This window comes from Pseudopipra pipra, chromosome Z (assembly GCF_036250125.1).
Source record: "Pseudopipra pipra isolate bDixPip1 chromosome Z, bDixPip1.hap1, whole genome shotgun sequence".
Classification (NCBI taxonomy): Eukaryota; Metazoa; Chordata; class Aves; order Passeriformes; family Pipridae; genus Pseudopipra; species Pseudopipra pipra.
Window position 1 is genome coordinate 1,543,107 of NC_087581.1, and position 19,168 is coordinate 1,562,274.

The 19,168-nt window shown below is 42.1% G+C and overlaps 1 protein-coding gene across 3 annotated transcripts in view; it reads left to right on the plus strand.

Moving 5' to 3' along the window:
* DYM (dymeclin) overlaps window positions 1-19,168 on the plus strand; it is a 215,577-nt gene that overhangs the window by 165,841 nt on the left and 30,568 nt on the right. For all 3 annotated transcript variants that reach the window (XM_064641807.1, XM_064641809.1, XM_064641808.1), the window contains 2 exons: window positions 5,131-5,313; window positions 15,058-15,171. In XM_064641807.1, the coding sequence (XP_064497877.1) occupies window positions 5,131-5,313; window positions 15,058-15,171 (297 nt within the window). The remainder of the gene's footprint in view (window positions 1-5,130; window positions 5,314-15,057; window positions 15,172-19,168) is intronic.

Genomic DNA, 19,168 nt, shown 5'->3' on the forward strand with positions numbered 1-19,168 from the left:
TATGTCAAAGCATCCTATTACTGGCAGCAAGATCCCACTTGCTGAAAGCCATTTCTTGTCATAAGCAATAAGTTCAGGACTGTGTTTGGACATGTGTTTTTTTTGTCAGCCTGCATTTCCATTGCATGTTTCTTTTGCTATTACATGTGACACACTGACTTTACTTCATCAGGTTTCTTTGGATTAAGACTTCAAAGTCTTAATGTGCCTTTCCTGTTGTGTTGATTTTTTTACCCTGTTTACATTGTAGAGTTGTTGGGTATTGCCTTTCCCATCCCTGCTCAGGTTTTGTTTTTTGAGGCAGATTAGCTTCTTCCTGCTTTTTTGTGCTAACTGTACATTTAGTAGTTGTTTAGCTGAAAGCACTATTTGTCTGGAAAATTACTGCAATATGGATGCACAGTGAGAAATGGAGCTTCTTTAGTAGGCAGCAGCAACCTGGGTCGATATACTCGTTGTCGTGTGGTGCATAACACCATTCATATGGATCTTGCCACAAAGGAAAGGGTGCTCTGTTAGAGCTCAGATTTGTAAAAAAAGTTGCAATGCAGACCTGTTTAGGCTTAAAATTATTTGTTACTTTGGACTGGGGATTACTATACATCCAGGTATAACAGGGGGAAAAAAATTGTTTCATTTAAGTGAATTCCAGTTTGCAATAAATAAATACATAATGATAGATAATAATATAGAATCTGAAATATGTAGTTGTTATGTGGACATGATATGAGACTTAAGTTTGTGCACCAGTAGTTTTTAGAATCATGGAATAGAATCCCAGAATGGTTTGGATTGGAAGGGATCTTAAAGATCATCTCGTTCCACCTCCTGCCACGGGCAGGGACGCGTTCTACTATTCCAGGTTGCTCCAAGCCCCATCCAAGCTGGCCTGGGACACTTCCAGGCATGGGACAGCCACAGCTTCTCTGGGCAGGCTGTTCCAGTGTTTTACTTCTCTCATTGCAAACAATTTCTTCTTACATCTGGTCTGAATCTCCCCTCTTTCACTTTAAAACCATCACCCCTTTTCTTACTGCTACAGACCCTACAAAGAACTCTGCCCCTATCTTTCTTATAAGCCCCCTTAAATTGAAAGTCTAAATTTTTAACCTAAAGAAAATAATTATTTCATTCATCATTTCAGCCTGAAATTAAGACTCCCAACATTTCCTTGGATACAGCTGTGCTGTCACTGCTGGTAACGGGCAGTTGAAGTGTTACCCCAGCTCAGGTTTGTGGGGCCATCCCCACGAGGGATGGTTATACAAACTTAAGCTGAATCATACAAGGACATGCCTCCCTTTATCTCCTCAGAATTGTTGACATTTAGAGGCTGGAGATTTGCATTAACTCATAACAGAACTTTATTTACCAGTTCTTTATTATTACAAAAATTAAAATTAATTTGATGTCAAATTGAATTAGAAAGATGAGCACTCAGAATGTTCTATTGTGGGAACCAGAAGATGGGTACCCTAAATTAAACAGGTTTTTGGTGACACTGAATTTTTGCAGCCTGCACTGACAGTGTTTTGATGGGTAAATATGTCTGTAAGGAACCAAACTATGAGCACATGCCTGGGGTTTGCTGTTAGGCTGCTTGACTTTGATTTTTATAAGCCCTCTACTTTTCAAGTGGTTTTACGCGTCAGTGTGTAAGTATTGAATCCGGGACTCTTTACCCAGGAGGATGACATGCTAATTAGCAATTGTATTGCAGTAAGGAAAGCAACAGTATTCCAGCCTGGTCAGATCCAAGAACATCCAACTCTGCCCGTCATGTGCCTTGCTTTTGCACTTTTGTGTCTTCCTTCGTAGTGTTTATCAAACTCAAACTGTTTTTCTCCAGATAACGTTCTCATTTGTCATATTTTCCCCTGCATCCTCTCAGATTATTTCCATTCTCTTTCCTCTGGCACGATCACTTGTTTTTTCCTTTTTCTTTTAACAAAAGAGACCCAGACTACCCAAAACTCTACCTGGCTTCTTGTAGCTGTCGCTGCCTGGTTTATTCCTTGTACAGGTAGAACATGACTATGCATCTGGCTTTTTGCCTTAAAAATTAGAATCTTTGCAAGAAAAGCACCACATTTAATTCCTCTCCGGAGAAGGAACATGAGGTGGTTCCCTAGGATTACCCTTTGATGCTGTGACTGCATTCCCATCCCTTTTGCTGTTTTAATTTCAGTCTCACAGAGTCAGTACCAAGCTTTTAGTTGCCACCTTTCTTTTAATTATTGGTATAATTATTTCCAGGGGTATAAACGAAAAAGCCAAAAAAAAAGGTGGGGGAGGTTTGGTACACATCAGTGTCAACAGAGCCATTTTCTGAGCCCTGTTTTGTAAAGGAATACTGTAATAATTTTAAATGTGAATGCCACATTGAATTTGTCAATTGTAAGCATAGGAAAATGCTGTTACTTTGAACTCCTCTTGGTTAAACGTACTGTTTAATAGGTTGAAACGTGTCTATTCATCCCCTGCAAATCAATATCTGGCTTTTCTTTCCATATAACAGCTAATCCAGTCAAAAACATCACAGTCTTACACTGCTGCTGAGGATGGTGGGGTAGTCCTTGACTTGGCCATGCACATGCACCGTTTCAGATGTGTTCAGCTACTCTGAAAATAATACACAGGGTGATAAACTTCAACGGCAAAACATTTTTGTAGCCTTGTTTATACCTGTCTTGATGCCATGTCTGGGTGCAGAGGGGCTGTACCGTGATACTGGTGATACAGAGCAGAAAAATCACACGACATTTTATCAGCTCTTACAGCATTTCTCCATTATCTCGTCCAGATGCTGTCCTTGGCTCTTGGCTTGTTTTTTCCTTTGTTTTGAAGACTTCTAAGCCTTTAGAAATGCTTCTATCACTAGTTTTAGGAGAGTACAGTTCTTCTGATAATGTATATGCAATACCAGGATTCAGTCCCACTTCTCTATCTTTCATGGAGGTCATTCTTCTTATAACTTATTTTTTTTTGGTCTAGTCAGTTGTGGGTAAAAATCTTCAATGTATCTCCTGTTTTCCTTCACTAGAGTCCCAGATTCTTCACCTGGAACATGGCAGCTGAAAAACAGATGGTTGATTCTGTCCATCAGCTCCTAAAAACTTTAATTACTGAGCAATAACTTCTGCAACTTTTCATTGATTGAAGCTGACCACCAACAGTCTCCAACCTAGTTGGAGATGGTTAGCAATGCTTTATGCTTCATCTAGCTGTGTGTCTGGGGTTTAAGGTGAACATATTTTTTTAAAAAGCATTTAATTTTTGAAAAGTAGTTGTGCGGTTTCTTACCTTTCTGGTAACTGGATAGATCTCACTTGATTCTGAATCATAATGTTCTGTAAAAGTCATGTAATCTGTATTTTAGGATAGTGTCTTGGTCAGCAGCTCACCTTGCTGCATGGGGGAGGGAATTATGCCAGTGCTTAGAGCTTTTAAAAACATGCCATAATCCAGTATATTCTGAAATAAATCCAAGTTGATAGGCAAGCATCACCACCAAGATAAGTTAGGTGTGGATTTTTCCTCAGATTGCAGCTGAAGCAGTTATTTCATTCCCACTGCTAGAGGGCAGGGTTAGATGGGATATTGGGAAGGAATTCCTGGCTGGGTGGGTTCTGAGGCCCTGGCACAGGTTGTCCAGAGAAGCTGTGGCTGCCCCTGGATCCCTGGAATTGTCCAAGGCCAGGTTGGATGTGGCTTGGAGCAACCTGGGATAGGAGAAGGTGTCCCTGCCCATGGCAGGGGGTGGAAAGAGATGGTCTTTCAGGTCCCTTCCAACCCAAACTGTTCTGAGATTCTGTGATCTACAGTTTCAGGAAGAAATGCACCTTTGCTTTGCATTGAAAGCAGCCAGAGTGGTAGCAAAGAATTTTGCTCTTCATGAGTCTAAACAGGACAGCGAAAACTTCCTGTGTTGTCTTCTGCCTTGGTAAGAATGTACATCTGGCCAGTAACAATTCTTACAGTGCTACTTTATAGTAGAAAATAATTATGTACAGGTTGAATGGCAGTCCAACAAAATGCTGTTACAAGTACTGCCTCATTATGAAGAATTTAAGTGCCATGTGGTAACTCAGAAAATGAGCTTTATGGGCAGTTGGTAAAGGGAAATATTGGTGATTTCAGTGTTTTTGTACCCAGCAGAAAAACTCAGGCTGGTTTAATGTGATTCACATTCTTGCCAGACCTGTAAAATCTCCCAGTCCTGTGTTTGATGTGATGGAGAGACCAAACGGTACAAGCAAGGTAGAATTGCCTTTTTTAACTCTATTCCAAGGGAGGACAGACAGCTCTCCAATCTGAACGATCATATTGGAAATATCGTGATGTGAAGCTCAGGGAGAGAAATTCAGAAGGCTGGCAGGAGTTCATATGCCAGCTTGTTCAGCTTAGAAAGTTTTGAGTTTCAGAATCATCAGGAATGGTTTGTCAAAGGCACTGACAAGATGAAAAGCTCTACAAGTTTATCTTGAGTGTTAAAGCTTAGTGCACTACAAAAGGAGACTTCTTCTTTTTCATTTATTACAAGTATTCTTCAATGCCAGAAAAATAGTTTTTTAAAAAAAGCTCAGAAGGACAAAGTCTGGTAACAGTGATGGACGTTCAAGGTGCAGTGGGGTTTGATCCAGTCAGTTTTACTTCTGCTGTCTTTGCTTTTCTCTTTCACCAGCCATTTTTTATTTTTCTGATATTTTTTCTCTCTTCTCCCTCTCCCTCCTCCCCCAAGCAGGGGCTCAACAGAAAATGTGTTAAATTAAATATAAACTGAAGCGCTTTTACTTAGCATAGGAAAGGTTGAGAAGACTAAGTTCATTTAACCCTTGGTGAATTTGGCTGATTGCTATAAGATAATGCTTTATGTCATGAGGAGATGGCTCCTGTTGAGAGAATCAAGCTGTGAGGCTGAATACTAGTGTGATGCATTTCAATTAAAATTTTGGTGATTACAGGAGAAAACATATCTCTTTCCAGATACTGGGGTGCCAGATTTGCTCACCAGAGAGACATTAACCATCTAATAGCTCCATTAATAATAATTACATGTGCACTGCCTTTATTACTCAGTGTATTTTACAACGGAAAAGGGCACGCTAACCTTTTATTCCTTTCTTAAAGGCGCAAGACCTGAACGTGATCGAGGAGGTGATCAGAATGATGCTGGAGATCATCAACTCCTGCCTGACAAATTCCCTCCATCACAACCCGAACCTGGTGTACGCGCTGCTCTACAAGCGGGATCTCTTCGAGCAGTTCCGGACTCACCCTTCCTTCCAGGACATCATGCAAAACATAGATCTGGTGAGTGGCATGTGATACCAGGGGTGGTTTGCACGTGGTTATTTGATCTCCTTTGAGAGGTGGAAATATTCATCACTTTCATCAGTTTGTTTTAACGTGTTGAGTTTCTCTTTCCTGTTTTCTGGGTCTCCGCTGTAACAACTTCGGGGCAACACGGAAACACAGAATGGTTTGGGTTGGAAGAGTCCTTGAAGACCAGCTAGTTCCAACCCTCTAATTTCTTTAACAACCTTTTCCCGTATCTTTAACTCAGCAGAGTCAGAGGGATTTTGAGTTGCCTCTGATAAGGAATTCCCAAGCTTTGACACATCTTTCACCCCTCCAAAGGGAGGACAGCATCAGCTTCTCTTTACTGCCCCTTGATAGAAACGGGTCTGTCAGGAGAGCAAAAGCAGATTTTCATCATCAAACAATCCTTTTTTTTTTCTCTGACTCCCATCACCAGCTTATTAATGATCACAGGGAATTATTTTTCAATAGCTAAGAGCAGGCTTCAGCTGCCATATTCTCTGGGCTGTGTGTTGTTTTCACCTACAAACAACAACCTTCCCACTGGATAAGGAAACATTTTAGAAAAAAAAAAAACAAAAGAAAATAGCTGTGGATGAGAAACTGCAACCACTGTGGCTCTCTATGGTCTATGACTTTGGGAAGCAGTTGTTAATTATTGCTGCATCTGATAGTGGCTTTAATGCTCATATTGAGAACTTGAAAAATGATTCCTACTAGAAAAATTTTACGTGTAAAAAAAAGTTTCCCTTTTTTCCAGTCAGTATTTGCAGAGCTGAGCAATGCATGAAGCCACACTAGATGCAAAATACTGAAAGGGAGGGCTGAGCAGGGTGCTAAATCTCTTGCTGCGGTTAATAAAACATTTAGTGTGGCTAAAAATCTGCTGGTCCATAAAGGAGGGTAATTTTAAAAGTGGAACTGAAATCCTGCTCTGTACCTATCCCTTGTCTTCTCACTTCACATTTTTCTGGTCATGCAAGAGCTTGGAGAGAGGAGAACTTGAAGCTCAAAACTCTCCAAACTTTCAGCAGCTGCAGACTACAGCCACCGTGATACTGCCTGGATGATTAGGACAAGGTGTTTTCAGCTTGTGTAAAGAGGATATGGTGCAGTGAAGATAACAGTAGTCTTCATTCCCGACTGAGATAGGGACCTTCTCTGGTTACTCATCCAAATTCAGGATAACTGGTGGTGTCCAGATCCTTCTGCATGCAGCCCCGTGCCTCCCACAGATAGCAGGATGTCCTTTCCTTTGTAACACTTACATGTTGGTTTTCCTCAAAAATTTAAACGATTCCTCCCCAAAACTATTTAATATTGGCTTACAGCATAATGCCAGTTGCATTCAGAAACTATTTAAGGCTTTCCAAGGGAGCATGTTGAATTTTAAAATAACTCCTTTGTTAGAGAAGCGAGGATGTCAAAAAAAAGATTTTTTAAAATTATTTTTTTTTAAAATGTACCTGTCACCAGCTGGCAAGTGGTGAGAGCTGTCAGGCTTGTAGATCTGAATAAAAGATGAGATTCAGCTGACTCCTCGTCTACCCTGTCACGTCCTGCACTTCATACACAGTATTGGCAGCACTACCATCCTGTACAGAACCAATCTTTGTCTTGTGTGCTACAGCCAAAACGTTCTAACTGGTCTTACTATCCCTTGAAAAAGTGGCAAATCATGTTACTTTTACTGTACACACTGCAGGGAGCTTGCCTGGGACCATGTGGGCAGGGTCTTAGAAAAACAAAAACGAGTTTCTCTCTCTGAGAACTTGTCAGGCTTTTCTCTGCAGTGGTAGAGCTGGGAACTCCACCCTCATGGCTGTGTGGGACATTGTGGATGTCTGAAATGTAGATGTGCTCTAAAAAGAGTCATAAAAGAAAAACTTTTAAGATTTGGCTCAATAAATTTCTAAACTGTATGTTGCTGGAGGCTGAGAGGATGTATTCATGGGGAGGATCTCCCTATTCTTCTCCTGCTCTCATTTAAGCATCCATCCCAGCATGCTTTCAAACAGAATAGTGAGCTGGCCAGGCTTTTCATGTGGCCAAGGCTGGTTATTCAGAAGAGGATGGATCCAACAACTTCCCATGTATTGGGGAGGTGTGTTGGGTTTCAGGCTGTTGTGATCAATGGAATTTTGTGGCACAAATTGTGTAAATTGCAGGTGGAAATAGAAGCTGTTGCAGCTTTTGGTAATGAAAGACTGGGGAAGAGAAATTACCATTCTGAAGCCCCCAAGTATGTCTACAGAGGCTGTGCTACAGCCCTCTCTTGGTACTTTCTCTGGTCATTAAACAGCAGAGTGTGTTTGGATTATCTGCACCCATGCTACAGTGGAACCATGAGTGTAGTTTTTGACGATAGCATAGAGTGGCAGGACAAGGGGGAATGGCTTCCCACTGCCAGAGGGCAGGGGTAGATGGGATATTGGGAGGGAATTCTTGGCTAGGAGGGTGGGGAGGCCCTGGCACAGGTTGCCCAGAGAAGCTGTGGCTGCTCCTGGATCCCTGGAAGTGTTGAAGTCCAGGTTGGATGTGGCTTGGAGCAACCTGTTCTAGTGGAAGGTGTCCCTGCCCATGGCAGAGAGCGGAATGAGATGATCTTTAAGGTCCCTTGCAACCCTAGCCATTCTGGGATTCTGTGATTCCCATCATCAGATGGCACTAGAGATCCACCTGAGCAGAAGGTGCATGTTACACTCTGGGTCACTTTGACATCCCTCTGCTCCAGCAAATTCCACCCACCAATTGGTATGAGATTCTCTGATCCTAAACTGTAGTCCACATTTGTATTTCATGCAGAAAAACTAACAGACAGCATGGTAATGTTCCATATTGAAGAAATATGACCAAAATACAGAATATGTGAGGTCTGTAGTGAGTTTTGGACACCAGAACAGTTGCCAGCTTGCCTTGTCAAGAATATATAAAATAGATATGACATATATTGACTTTAATACTTAGTGTTTTAACTCTGTTGCACATAATGTTCTCATCAACCAACAGGAAGCATGGAAGAGGTGAAAAGGCTAAAAATTTGATGGAGAATTAGTTGGAAAATATTCTGAGGAGGTAGTAATGAGTACTTGATGGTGCAAATAGAAAGAGGCATCTGCTGTTGTTCTGTGTGGGTATGGAAATGGAGAACAGCCTGGAGGTGTCCTCTAAGCCTACTCATGCTGGTGACATCTTAGCTGGATTTCGAATCACAGAATCATTTAGGTTGGAAAAGCCCTCCAAGACTGTGGAGTCCAGCTGTTGCCCCAACACTGCCAAGGCCACCACTAACCCATGTCCCCAAGTGCCACATCCACACGGCTTTTAAATCCCTCCAGGGATGGGGACTCCACCACTGCCCTGGGCAGCCTCTGCCAATGCATGACAGCCCTTTCCATGAAGAAATTTTCCCAATATCCAGCCTTTAACATCTCCTGGCACAGCTTGAGGCTGATTCCTCTCATCCTGTCCCTTGTTCCCTGGGAGCAGAGCCTGACCCCCACCGGGGTCCCCCCTCCTGTCAGGGAGTTGCAGAGCCAGAAGGTCCCCTCTGAGCCTCCTTTTCTCCAGGCTGAGCACCTCCAGCTCCCTCAGCTGCTCCTGGTGCTCCAGACCCTTCCCCAGCTCCATTCTCTTCTCTGGACACACTCCAGAACCTCAAAGTCTTTCTTTGAGGGAGAAATAAGAGCTGAAGAAAACAGGACCTCTGAAGGTGCTGATTTGCCAAAGGAAGGTGAAAGTGATGTGACATTTTTCAAATAAAATATTGCTCTGAAAGGAAGTGGAATAATCTTTTTCACATACTTGTGGATTCGCAGGTCATAAGGAAACACTTTCCAAGGTTAATAATAATGAAGCACTGTGGTAGGTTTCGAGGGACTTCAGCATTGGAGACCTCTGGATAGCAGACATTTGACAGGATGACGCTGGGGCAGAGGACAGACCAGAACAGATCTGTAGGCACAGGTGGATATGGAAGGGGCCCTGCAGCTCCTCCAGAGCTCTGACCAGAGCAGGAATTGCCAGGGTTACCTGTGGTACAGACCTAGCCACAGTAACTCTGGATTGCACCTCAGGATTTGTGCCATTCCATTTACTCTGGAGATAACATGTAACCACTGTGTGCATCATCATTGAGGCAAGAATGGGTAAAAGTCTAAGGGTCATCAGTTATTGAAAACTACTTATTTGTCCCTGGATTTTTATAAAGGATCTAAAAATCACCATTCCCAGCTGACTGGGGACATATGGGAACCATTAATGCTGTACAGAAGAAACTGAAATCAAAATACCTTCTGTTTCCTATTAATTTACTTTTCATTTTAGAAAGCCATCTTAATAGGATATTGTGCATCTTATTTAGCTAAATGGGATATTCTTCTTCTGCATGGTGACCAGAGAGGAATGTTATGGTTCCTCTTCTGGCCTTGTGCAGAAATATTTCAGCTGGGAACTGTCTGTATGCCTCTGCTTCAGAGGTGGTCTGTAACTTGGTCAGCAACCTCAGATGTGTCAGGAATTTGGTGGGGAATCTTCGCTCGTCATTCCTATGGATGCATTTGGTTCATGGCCACGGCGAGAACTCCTTGGCTTTCACTGCTCTCATATTTCCTATGGGCGAGTGACAGATACCGTGTGGTTGGACAGGCTTGACTAGGAGCTGCTGGAATTTTGTTTGCAAAATAGTCTGATAGGAATCAGGAGGTCGGGGGCAATGGCTTAGTGATGCAAAGGACTCGATTGGTGCAATTTCCTACTAGGAATTTAATTCTCTGAAGGCATTTCCCTGCTAGATTTTAAAGTCACTTGAGTTGGTTTGGCTCTGGCATAGCAACTCCTATTGCAAGACCTGCAGGACTTGAGAACTAACTTTTCATGGTTTTCCTTAAAATGTCTGTCGGAAAATCTTGATCCTGCTGATTACCAGAGCCTGGTTAAACATTCTAAGGGGTTTTTTTGTTTAGGTCTTTTTTGTCTGTCTTTTTTCCTCCCCACTCCTCCCCACTTGCTTTGCTAATAGTGGGGAGAGAAGAGCATAGCATCTTGAAAAGTTCACATGTCTTTGAACATGCTCCTCTTTTCAAGATGAACCTGTAAAGCTTCAGTACTTCAAGTTCTCTGATAAACCTCTTGTGTTTCTCCTGCTGTTGAATCACCTGGAGCTGTTTCATCCCTCCTTAGATCAGCGAGGGTTGGCTTTGCCTCTCTTTTGCTCCAGGTATGACTGTTGGCAACTGAATGTAGCTGTGATTTATGTTTTCCTACTTAGCTGAAGTGCTAATCCTGTGATGCTTTATGACAAGAGGTTTGTTTTCTTCTTTTCGTCTCCTTTCAGTGCGCCATCAGTACATCATATCACTCTCGAAGTGGTGAGCGTGGCTGGAAATAAAAATACCCAGGGTCAAAATGTGTGTTTTTCCCTTTCAGTCGCCTTCTGAAGGGGGGAAGAAAAATTAAAAATTGACAAAAACAGCTTAAAAATGTTTTCATTTTGTGCCGAGTGATTTTCTTCCTCTCTCTTTCAGAGCTGACCTTTACAGTTGCAGGCAGAGGAGGCAGCAGCACTTCATGCTGTTATTTTTAGCTGGAGGAGAAAGAGAGTAGCTGTAGTGTTAGTTAGGCAGTGCCACTGCCTGGGCTGCCACGGGTCTCACGGCACTTCAGCATCCACTGACAGAATCCAGGTGGAGAAAACACCTTGCCCCTGATACCTCTGCTGCTTGGTGCATGCTGTAGGAAAGAGAAATACTTCTTTTCTTCAGCCTTGCAGCCCAATTGAAAACAGTAGTTGGGTGAAATTAATAGACACTTGTGGTTGTTTCCTCAGAATTAAAAAAAAAAATAAATCTCCAAAACATAAAATACTGCTTTTGAACAAAAACCACGTCGAGATCATTCTAATCTTTTTCTTGTAGTGCTTTTAATCTCCAACAATACCTGTAAGTTTATTATTTAGAAAACAGAAGGACTAAAGATGAGTTTCTCATTGACCTCTAGGAAGGAGTTCTTCCCTGTGAGGGTGGTGAGGCCCTGGCACAGGTTGCCCAGAGAAGCTGTGGCTGTCCCATCCCTGGAAGTGTCCAAGGCCAGACTGGATGGGGCTTGGAGCAACCTGTTCTAGTGGAAGGTGTCCCTGCCCATGGCAGGGGGCTTGGAACTGGAAGGTCTTCCAGGTCCCTTCCAACCCAAACCATTCCATGAGTCTGTGGTTCAAACCAATTTTGGAAATCACTATAGAAACCAGTTTTTGTTTCTAAATATTAATGATATTTTAATACAAAGCCTGGAGATTCCCAAGCCGGTGGTGACCAGGCCACGTCCCTCATGCCCACCACACCACAGGTCTGGGTACCTCGCACAGCCAGGATTAGACTCTGCACTGTGCCAGTTGCTTTCAGTGCATTGTTTTATCTGGACAGTGGTCAGATATTCCTTATGAGGGGTTGTCTAATCCAGGATTAGACGAGCCTTTTAATCTCTGTTAATATGGAAGCCAGACTGGAGGGAGAGCTCTTCAGAACGGGTTATGTTCCTTGCATGGAGAGGCCTTTCAGCACTCAGCAGGACTTGGATACAAGTAATTCACAGCAACTTCTGGAGTTTCTTCTTATTCCTCTTCTTAGAGCAGTCTTTGCAATTGTTTTCTATTTTCTTAGCCCAGTTGCCTAAATAATGAGAAAATTAATTTTCAGAATATCAAAAAGACACCCTCTCTCAGCCTTGTTTATTTGCCCTAAGATCTGGGGGTGTTTTTTTATGCATTACAGTCATATGCTCAGCATTGGGCTTTAAAACATGTGCTAAAACCTGAAACTCATTTATTATTATTCACCCAGTTTGTTTTTTCTGGTTCATTTTCTTTTTAATTGGATAAAGAGTTGAAATCTGTTAATTTTCATTATTATTTTAAATGCAGCTGTTACTTAATGGTGGAAGATAATTAAAGCACTTTCAAAGGAAAAGGCTGCTCTTCCTTAAATTTTAAGCTTTTGTATTTTTACATTTGGCCAGATTAGTAGGTAAAGTGTTAGACCCTCTGCTACAGAGGGAGCTTGGGCAGTAGGGCTGTGATGCTGGATGCTTTTTAGTTTTATTCCTGATACAGTGGTAATAAGCAAATGCCTCTTTTAGGATCTTCTCTGTATAACTCATCTTCTTCTTTTTAATTTTTATTTTTCTTTTTTCTTATTTGATTGGGGTACTCATTGGGTACCTGAGTATCTCCTTGGGGTATTGTGCTCTCAAGGTCCAAAAGAGAGTAACTCCAATTCTATACTGTTTGAAGTAGTAAGACAAATAACACCTACAGGTAAGTGGTATTGTAAAGTCGGTATTTTTAATTTCAGTCATCAACTATGTATCAAAAATAGCCATTCAAAGTTTTGTGAAATGCTGACATAGCCTGAAAATAGTGGAAGCCTGTCTTGCTTTTGTTCTTTGTGAAATATTACCTGGCCAAGATTAGTACCTTTACCACAAAAACGTAAGTCTTTTAAAAACATGTTAAGATTGAAGGGTTTGACTTTCCAAAATAGGAAACGTCAGAATTCAGGTAGTATCTGTGAGCTTCATTCAGGTTTTTTACATGTTTGCATTATGATAGTATTTTATCCTTTTAATTAAAAGCTAAATACTAAATTTTGCTTTTGTTGTGGTTTAGCAGAACTTGAGCTAACAAGGCAGCGCCAGTGGGATGGATTCCCTGCAGGAGCCTGCCCTGGGCGAGGATGGGTTTCACCAGTGATTACTGACAATAGAGGAGTGTTGAAATGCAGGAAGATGTTTTTTTCTTTCGAAGTTTGCGGGCAACTTGCTCATTCCTCTGTGAGCTGTGTATCCTCCACCAGCAATTTGTCCCAGACTCTTTGCCAAAACCATGTCAGCCTCGCTCCGAGGTCCTCACGCTCTTTGCACAAGCTCTTTCTTGCCGTTTTCCTCTGTTATTTCTGGTCCCTCCCTCCAGCTCCTTTGCTTATGAACTCAGCATGTCTTCCTACTTCTGTTTTTTTTTTTTCCAAGGATCAGAGATCACAGAGATCCGACAGGTCCTTATCTGTAAGAATGTAAAAACCTACCTGCAGCATCTGCCAGAGGCAGTGAAATTCTCCCTTTCTCTTCAACTATGGAGATAATAGTAGGGACAGCACAGAAGGTTAAACCTGAATTTTCTCTTGACTAATTTCCATACTTCTGTTGTTTAAAACAAAACAGAAAAAAAACCCCACCAAAACCTCATAACAACCTCAAAAAGCAACTTCCAGCAACTTTAACCTGCTTCTATCTCACTCGGTGCAAGTTTCTAGAGATCCCAGCAAGTCTGCCAGCTCAGAACAAGGGCTGGGCTTTCAGGGGGGTCACAAAAAGGAACAACAAATTTGAATCTCACAGTAATCGAGCCATCAGCTGTCTTTGTTTTATGAACAGCAGCTGAGCTGGGAGGCATAATTAGGGTAATGGTTTCTGGCTCCAGCTGTGTCTCACTACAGAACAAAGAGAGCTCAGCAGAGATTTTGTAGTATAATACACTTTTCCCCCCTTCTACTTGGGAGAATTAACAAAGATTACTCGATGGACTGGGGCTGTGATTCAGTTACAAGTGGACATGAGTATTTCTCCATGGAGAGTGTGTCTGAAGCTGATGGGATTTTGGGGAACTACCGTCAGCATTGCCATGAGGGAAAGCTGTGCTTGCCTCCAGCCCAAGGGTACCCAGGTGCTCAAGTGCAGACAGGTTCTACCAAGTGGCTCATGTGGTACTTCCAAAGGACTCTTAAGCAGGTGTTGAAACTTTTCCCTGGACCCTTTTTGTGTTGTTTTCAGTTCTGTATCCCCTGCGTGACTGCGGAGTTCCTCTGGGATAAGGGATGGGTTTTGCAAAGTGTGTTCTTTTTGGATTAAAGTAGCAATAGAAATGGAGGTTTTCTGATGTCCCACATGGAGAACTGCCGGTGGGATGTCTGCTTCTGGTGTGACCTACTGAGCTTGGAGAGGGATAAAAGTTAAAGCCTGACCTAACTGAGTTTGAGTTCTAGCTAACAAGAACCAGCTGGGTCACAGAAAAGGGGGTGGGGAGGGAAATATGGGGAAAATCAGCTTGGCCTCACCGAGGAGGTGATTGGGGGATGTGAGCATTGAGAGAGAACGTGCAGGTCCTTGGGCCTGGAATGTGTAATGGGGAAGGTACCTGGGGCACTTCAGATCATTAATCTGGGGAGAAGGGGAACTTTGTGGACTTTTTTTTCCCCCATCCACTCGCTGTGGTTTTGAATGCTACAAAAACCCCCAGGAAATCATGTAGACTTTCATACTGAGATATTTTGTACTTGTCATAAAACCTTTTGTCCAGGAGTCGTTGAAACTATAATGATTTTACTTTAATGCTCGACAGTCAGAGTAAATTTCTAGCTCAGGAAGACCTAAAAAATCCTGACGTGCAGAACTGACAGATAGAAATATAGGCATATGTCAGTGCACAGTACTTGAAAATGTAAATTTATTAATTCAGCTGTGTGTGTTAAATTGTAAAATCATCTGTCTGTTAAAAATGACTGCGGGAGGATGCTGAGAATTGCGCTAACTTGACATTAACAAAGTCTCCCTGGCTGTGACACAAGCAGTAACAAGTAAGAAGCACAGATACACAATGCTGAGAAAGAAGATGACAGCTTCGTGCGTAAATTGATACAAAGATCTCTTCATTTCTATTTATTTATGTGCTCTGATGTTTCATTCCAGGTGATCAGCTTTTTCAGCTCCCGATTAGAGCAAGCTGGAGCTGAGCTGTCAGTGGAGCGAGTTCTGGAAATCATCAAGCAGGGAGCTGTTGCTTTGCCCAAAGACAGGCTAAGAGTAAGTGCTCAAGACCTCATCAATTAAAGTGTACTGTTCCAATCAATTACTCATATTTGTCCTTTATATCTGTAATGTCAAAGCATCATTTCTCCTATCAATAGTGACTGAAAAGTGATTATGCTGTTGATTGCCGTATGTATATGTTTATATTTAAATTCCTAATTTCTGCTAAATGTTTGGGTGAGTTTTCATGATTAGTTATTAAATTGAAGCATGTGGAGGAATTAAAATTTGCTGAAGCTAAGGTGTTCTTTATCGCTTCTTGGAGAAGCAGCCTCACCTCTCCATCTGTTGTTTAGTTCTGTTGTAACCAAATTTTGATCATTCTTTTTTTTTTCCAGTTAATTTATTCTTCTTTCTCTAGTGTTCTGCACCTCCTTCTGGGTCTATATCAAATGCTATAAAGATAAATTTCTGGGGCTTTAGTTAAGACTTACCCAACCTAGTGAAAATCAGTTCAGGACCTGTAAGACTGGTCAACATGATGATGAGCTTTCTGTATAATCCTGATCAGCCCTCTCTATTCTCTTCTGAGAATCTCTCAGATCTCTTGAGGGATTTACCAACTTGACAGGTTTTGTGAAGCTAAAATCCATTAATGGCTGTGTGATGTTTGAATACTACAATAAGGAAATCTGTGTAAGTAGGTAAGTAAGTAAATGGGAGTTTTTTAAACACAATGAATTTTGCTTCTCTGTTATGCCAAGTATATTTTAAATATGGTCTACTCTCTGCAGAACTATTTTTGTTCCTGCTCTGTGATAAGAGAGTGAGAGTGTCTTCTCAAGACCCATTTCTTTCGTGGTAACTTTAGGAAAATATCATCTGATAAGGCACACTGAGTCCGCACGGCCATTGGCGACGGCTGGTAATTTATTTATACCCTGGTAATTTTAAAACACCCAGTGGGAATTGTCTAGCTGGCTGCATATACTAATGTCTTTCCCGCAGTTCCCTGTGTCCCTGAGATGGCACGTATTTAGTCACTCAGACTGAATTACTTTGGGAGAGGTTGGTCCATGGTCCAAGTCCTGAGCCGCAGTACAGGAATAGCCTAAGTAACACCAGAGGAGTTGTTGTATCCAAACCCGGCCCTTCAGGTTGTGTCCTTGCTACACTGTGATGCTGTGGATACAGAGGAACACTGGAACTTTGGCTTTGTCTGTGACAACTTATACTTATGTGCAGATAATTAAAAGCTCTTTTGCTGAGGCTGCAGTGATTCCTTCTTGACAAAGAGGCATCACCAAATAAATTCACTGCTTACAAAAAAATTAAGGTTTTGTCAGTTCCTTAGTGTGCCACATAGACTCACATGTCAGGCCACAATTTACAGAAATGCTGTTTCTGGAGTGAAATCCCATCAAGTTTAAATTTTCTGTGTTAATGATATACAGTATTCAAAATTATATATTGCCACTTAAAGCAACAAACCAACAGTTTGTGACGTGCCAAGCTCTGAAAGTCCTCACCAAGCAGTCGAGTACTTCCAGTTTTAAGGATGCTTAGTGTGGCTTGGAGAAATTCCCTTTCCTCTGGAGGACTTGAGTTTGGGGACAGAGTTACCAAGTGAACACAGCCAGCCTGGCACGTAATTCTTCTGTACTGCCCACTTACACTGAAGAAGTTTTGTCTTTTTTTTTTTTTTTAATAATTCTGCTGAACAGCAGTTTGGGCAGAGCAAGTTTTTTCTTCACAGTCCTCTGTGAAGAAAAGTTGATGACATTGACCTTGGTATGTGTGTATATATATATATACATGTAGTCATGCATATATTTGTACATGCAAATAACATCCTTCCTTTGCACAGGCAGTGGTGATGAGCAGCATGTGTTTCCCTCCTGTAGAAATGACCTTGTGAGTCTGGGTACCTTCTGTCCTTGTACCTCTCTCATAGGAGAGTCTCACAGTTCCTCTGGCCTTCCCACTTCAGTCTCTGAGGTTTTCAGGGGAAGCTATTCTAAAGCTTGACAAACTCATATTAAGATCAGACTGAAGATATAGTTACACAATAACTCTGGCAACTCTGAGGAATTTTCAGCAGCTAAATAAAGGAGAAAGCTTTAATCCACATGTCTTTAATGACACTCTCTGGGCAAGTCTGGATGGGTGGGAGCAGCCCTACCCACACTCTCTTTGATGACACCTTTCAGGGAGTTGCAGAGAGCAAGAAGGTCCCCCCCAAGCCTCTTTTTCTCCAGGCTGAGCCCTCCCAGCTCCCTCAGCTGCTCCTGCTGCTCCAGACCCTTCCCCAGCTCCATTCCCTTCCCTGCACATGCTCCAGCATCTCAGTGTCCTTCTGAGGGGCCCAGAACTGACCCCAGGATTCAAGGTGCAAACAGGATAGGGGTCAACTTGTGCCCAGCCAGCTTGGACAATGTCTGGAAGAATTACAAATCTGTTGCATCTGTGTTGAACAACCAACATGTAATTACAGTGTGCAAAGCTGTGGAGTTCAACCCTGAGAATTTATGGATCAGCTTTGCAATTAATTGCTAATTAATTTTCAAGCCATCTTTGCCTTTTGCCACAGCAATACTGAAGTGCTCTAAAGTACAAGAGACCCTGCAGAGACATTATTCCTACCTCCTAGAAATAACCATCTTCAGCTGAAGCACTCGGGGGAGGCATTTGAAACATGGGTATGATTTGGAGAAAAGAGGACTAAAGCACTCCGTTTCCTTGCAGCTCAGACAATGATGGTTTTTTTCTTATGTGAAGTACCTAATGTATGCACGGATGTTTTCAAGTGAATGTTTTCAAGTTGCTTATCTTGGCCTTTGTCGAGGAAGTGAGCATTCAAGAGGTGTTACATGCACTCGGGTCCGAGTCTGTTGCTTAGCCCATAGTTCAAACATGAATCAACAGTCAACTAAAAATAACAGCACTTAGAGCCACGATCCTGATCTGCATAATGGAGCTTATCAGTTTTGTAGCACATCCTGGTGCTCCTGCTCCTTTTTCACTGTGGGAAGCAACACGGGCTGCAAAGTGAGCATGTGTGGTAGGAGTAGGTTATGGATAAATATATATTATATGTGTGTGTGTGTCTGTGTCTGTGTTAGGAAAGGTATCTTGAATTTTCTTAGCAAATAATTGTTGGGAAATGGGAAATCTAACTCAGATTTTCCTTCCAGTCCTGGAGCAGTCTGACTGGAGACAAATAATACAATTAACATTATTTTAAGCGTATGCTTTTAGCCATGCACTGTGGAAGGCAGAGAAAGTCCAAGCTGAGTAATTAGCCTTTTAGAAGACTTCTGCACAAACAGAGAGATAAAGGGCAGGTGCTGAAATCAAGAGCTGGTTATTTCTCCCTCAGTCTGTGGGAGGAGATAAATGAAGTTAATATGCCAGGGATGGAGGCAGAAGCTACGGCGTGGAGATAGAGCTGTCTCCTTCGCAGACGAGCAGCCCACAATCCAGGCTCCCTGGTATATTGCAGAAGCTTATTAAAGGCAATTTAGAGATCACAGTGATAGGTGAAAATTGGCCTCATTCGTTCCTTTTTTTTTTTTTTTTTTAAAGTTCTCAGGCTGCCTCTCTTCCCTTTTGGTGAACTATCTGTACTTTCTGGATTAGGAGCGTGAGAGAAGTGGGACCGTGTCTGGAGCCTGTGAGTTATCTCAGGGTTTCAAGGGGAGTTAGCCAGCAGATAATCACTCTTTTGCAATAAGTGGGAAAACTTGTTTCAAATGCCAGCTAGTGACTGGAAGCTGACATTTGGGTTCATGGAGTGATCACACTTGGGAGGCCACGTTTAATGCTTTATAAAAGAAAAGTTCCCATTAGCTAAGCCACTTCAGGTAGAGATTTGATTTTCATGAGCATTTTTTGAGCTGCTTGTGTTTTTCTCCTATGCCTTTTCTCTCCATGTCAATGAGTATTTTGTCATCAGTGTGTGCTCTGTCAGATGTTCTTCATGTGCTATGCAGATGTACCACTATGCCATCAACTTGCACCTTTTTGGTATGGTACAAAATTCAATATTTAT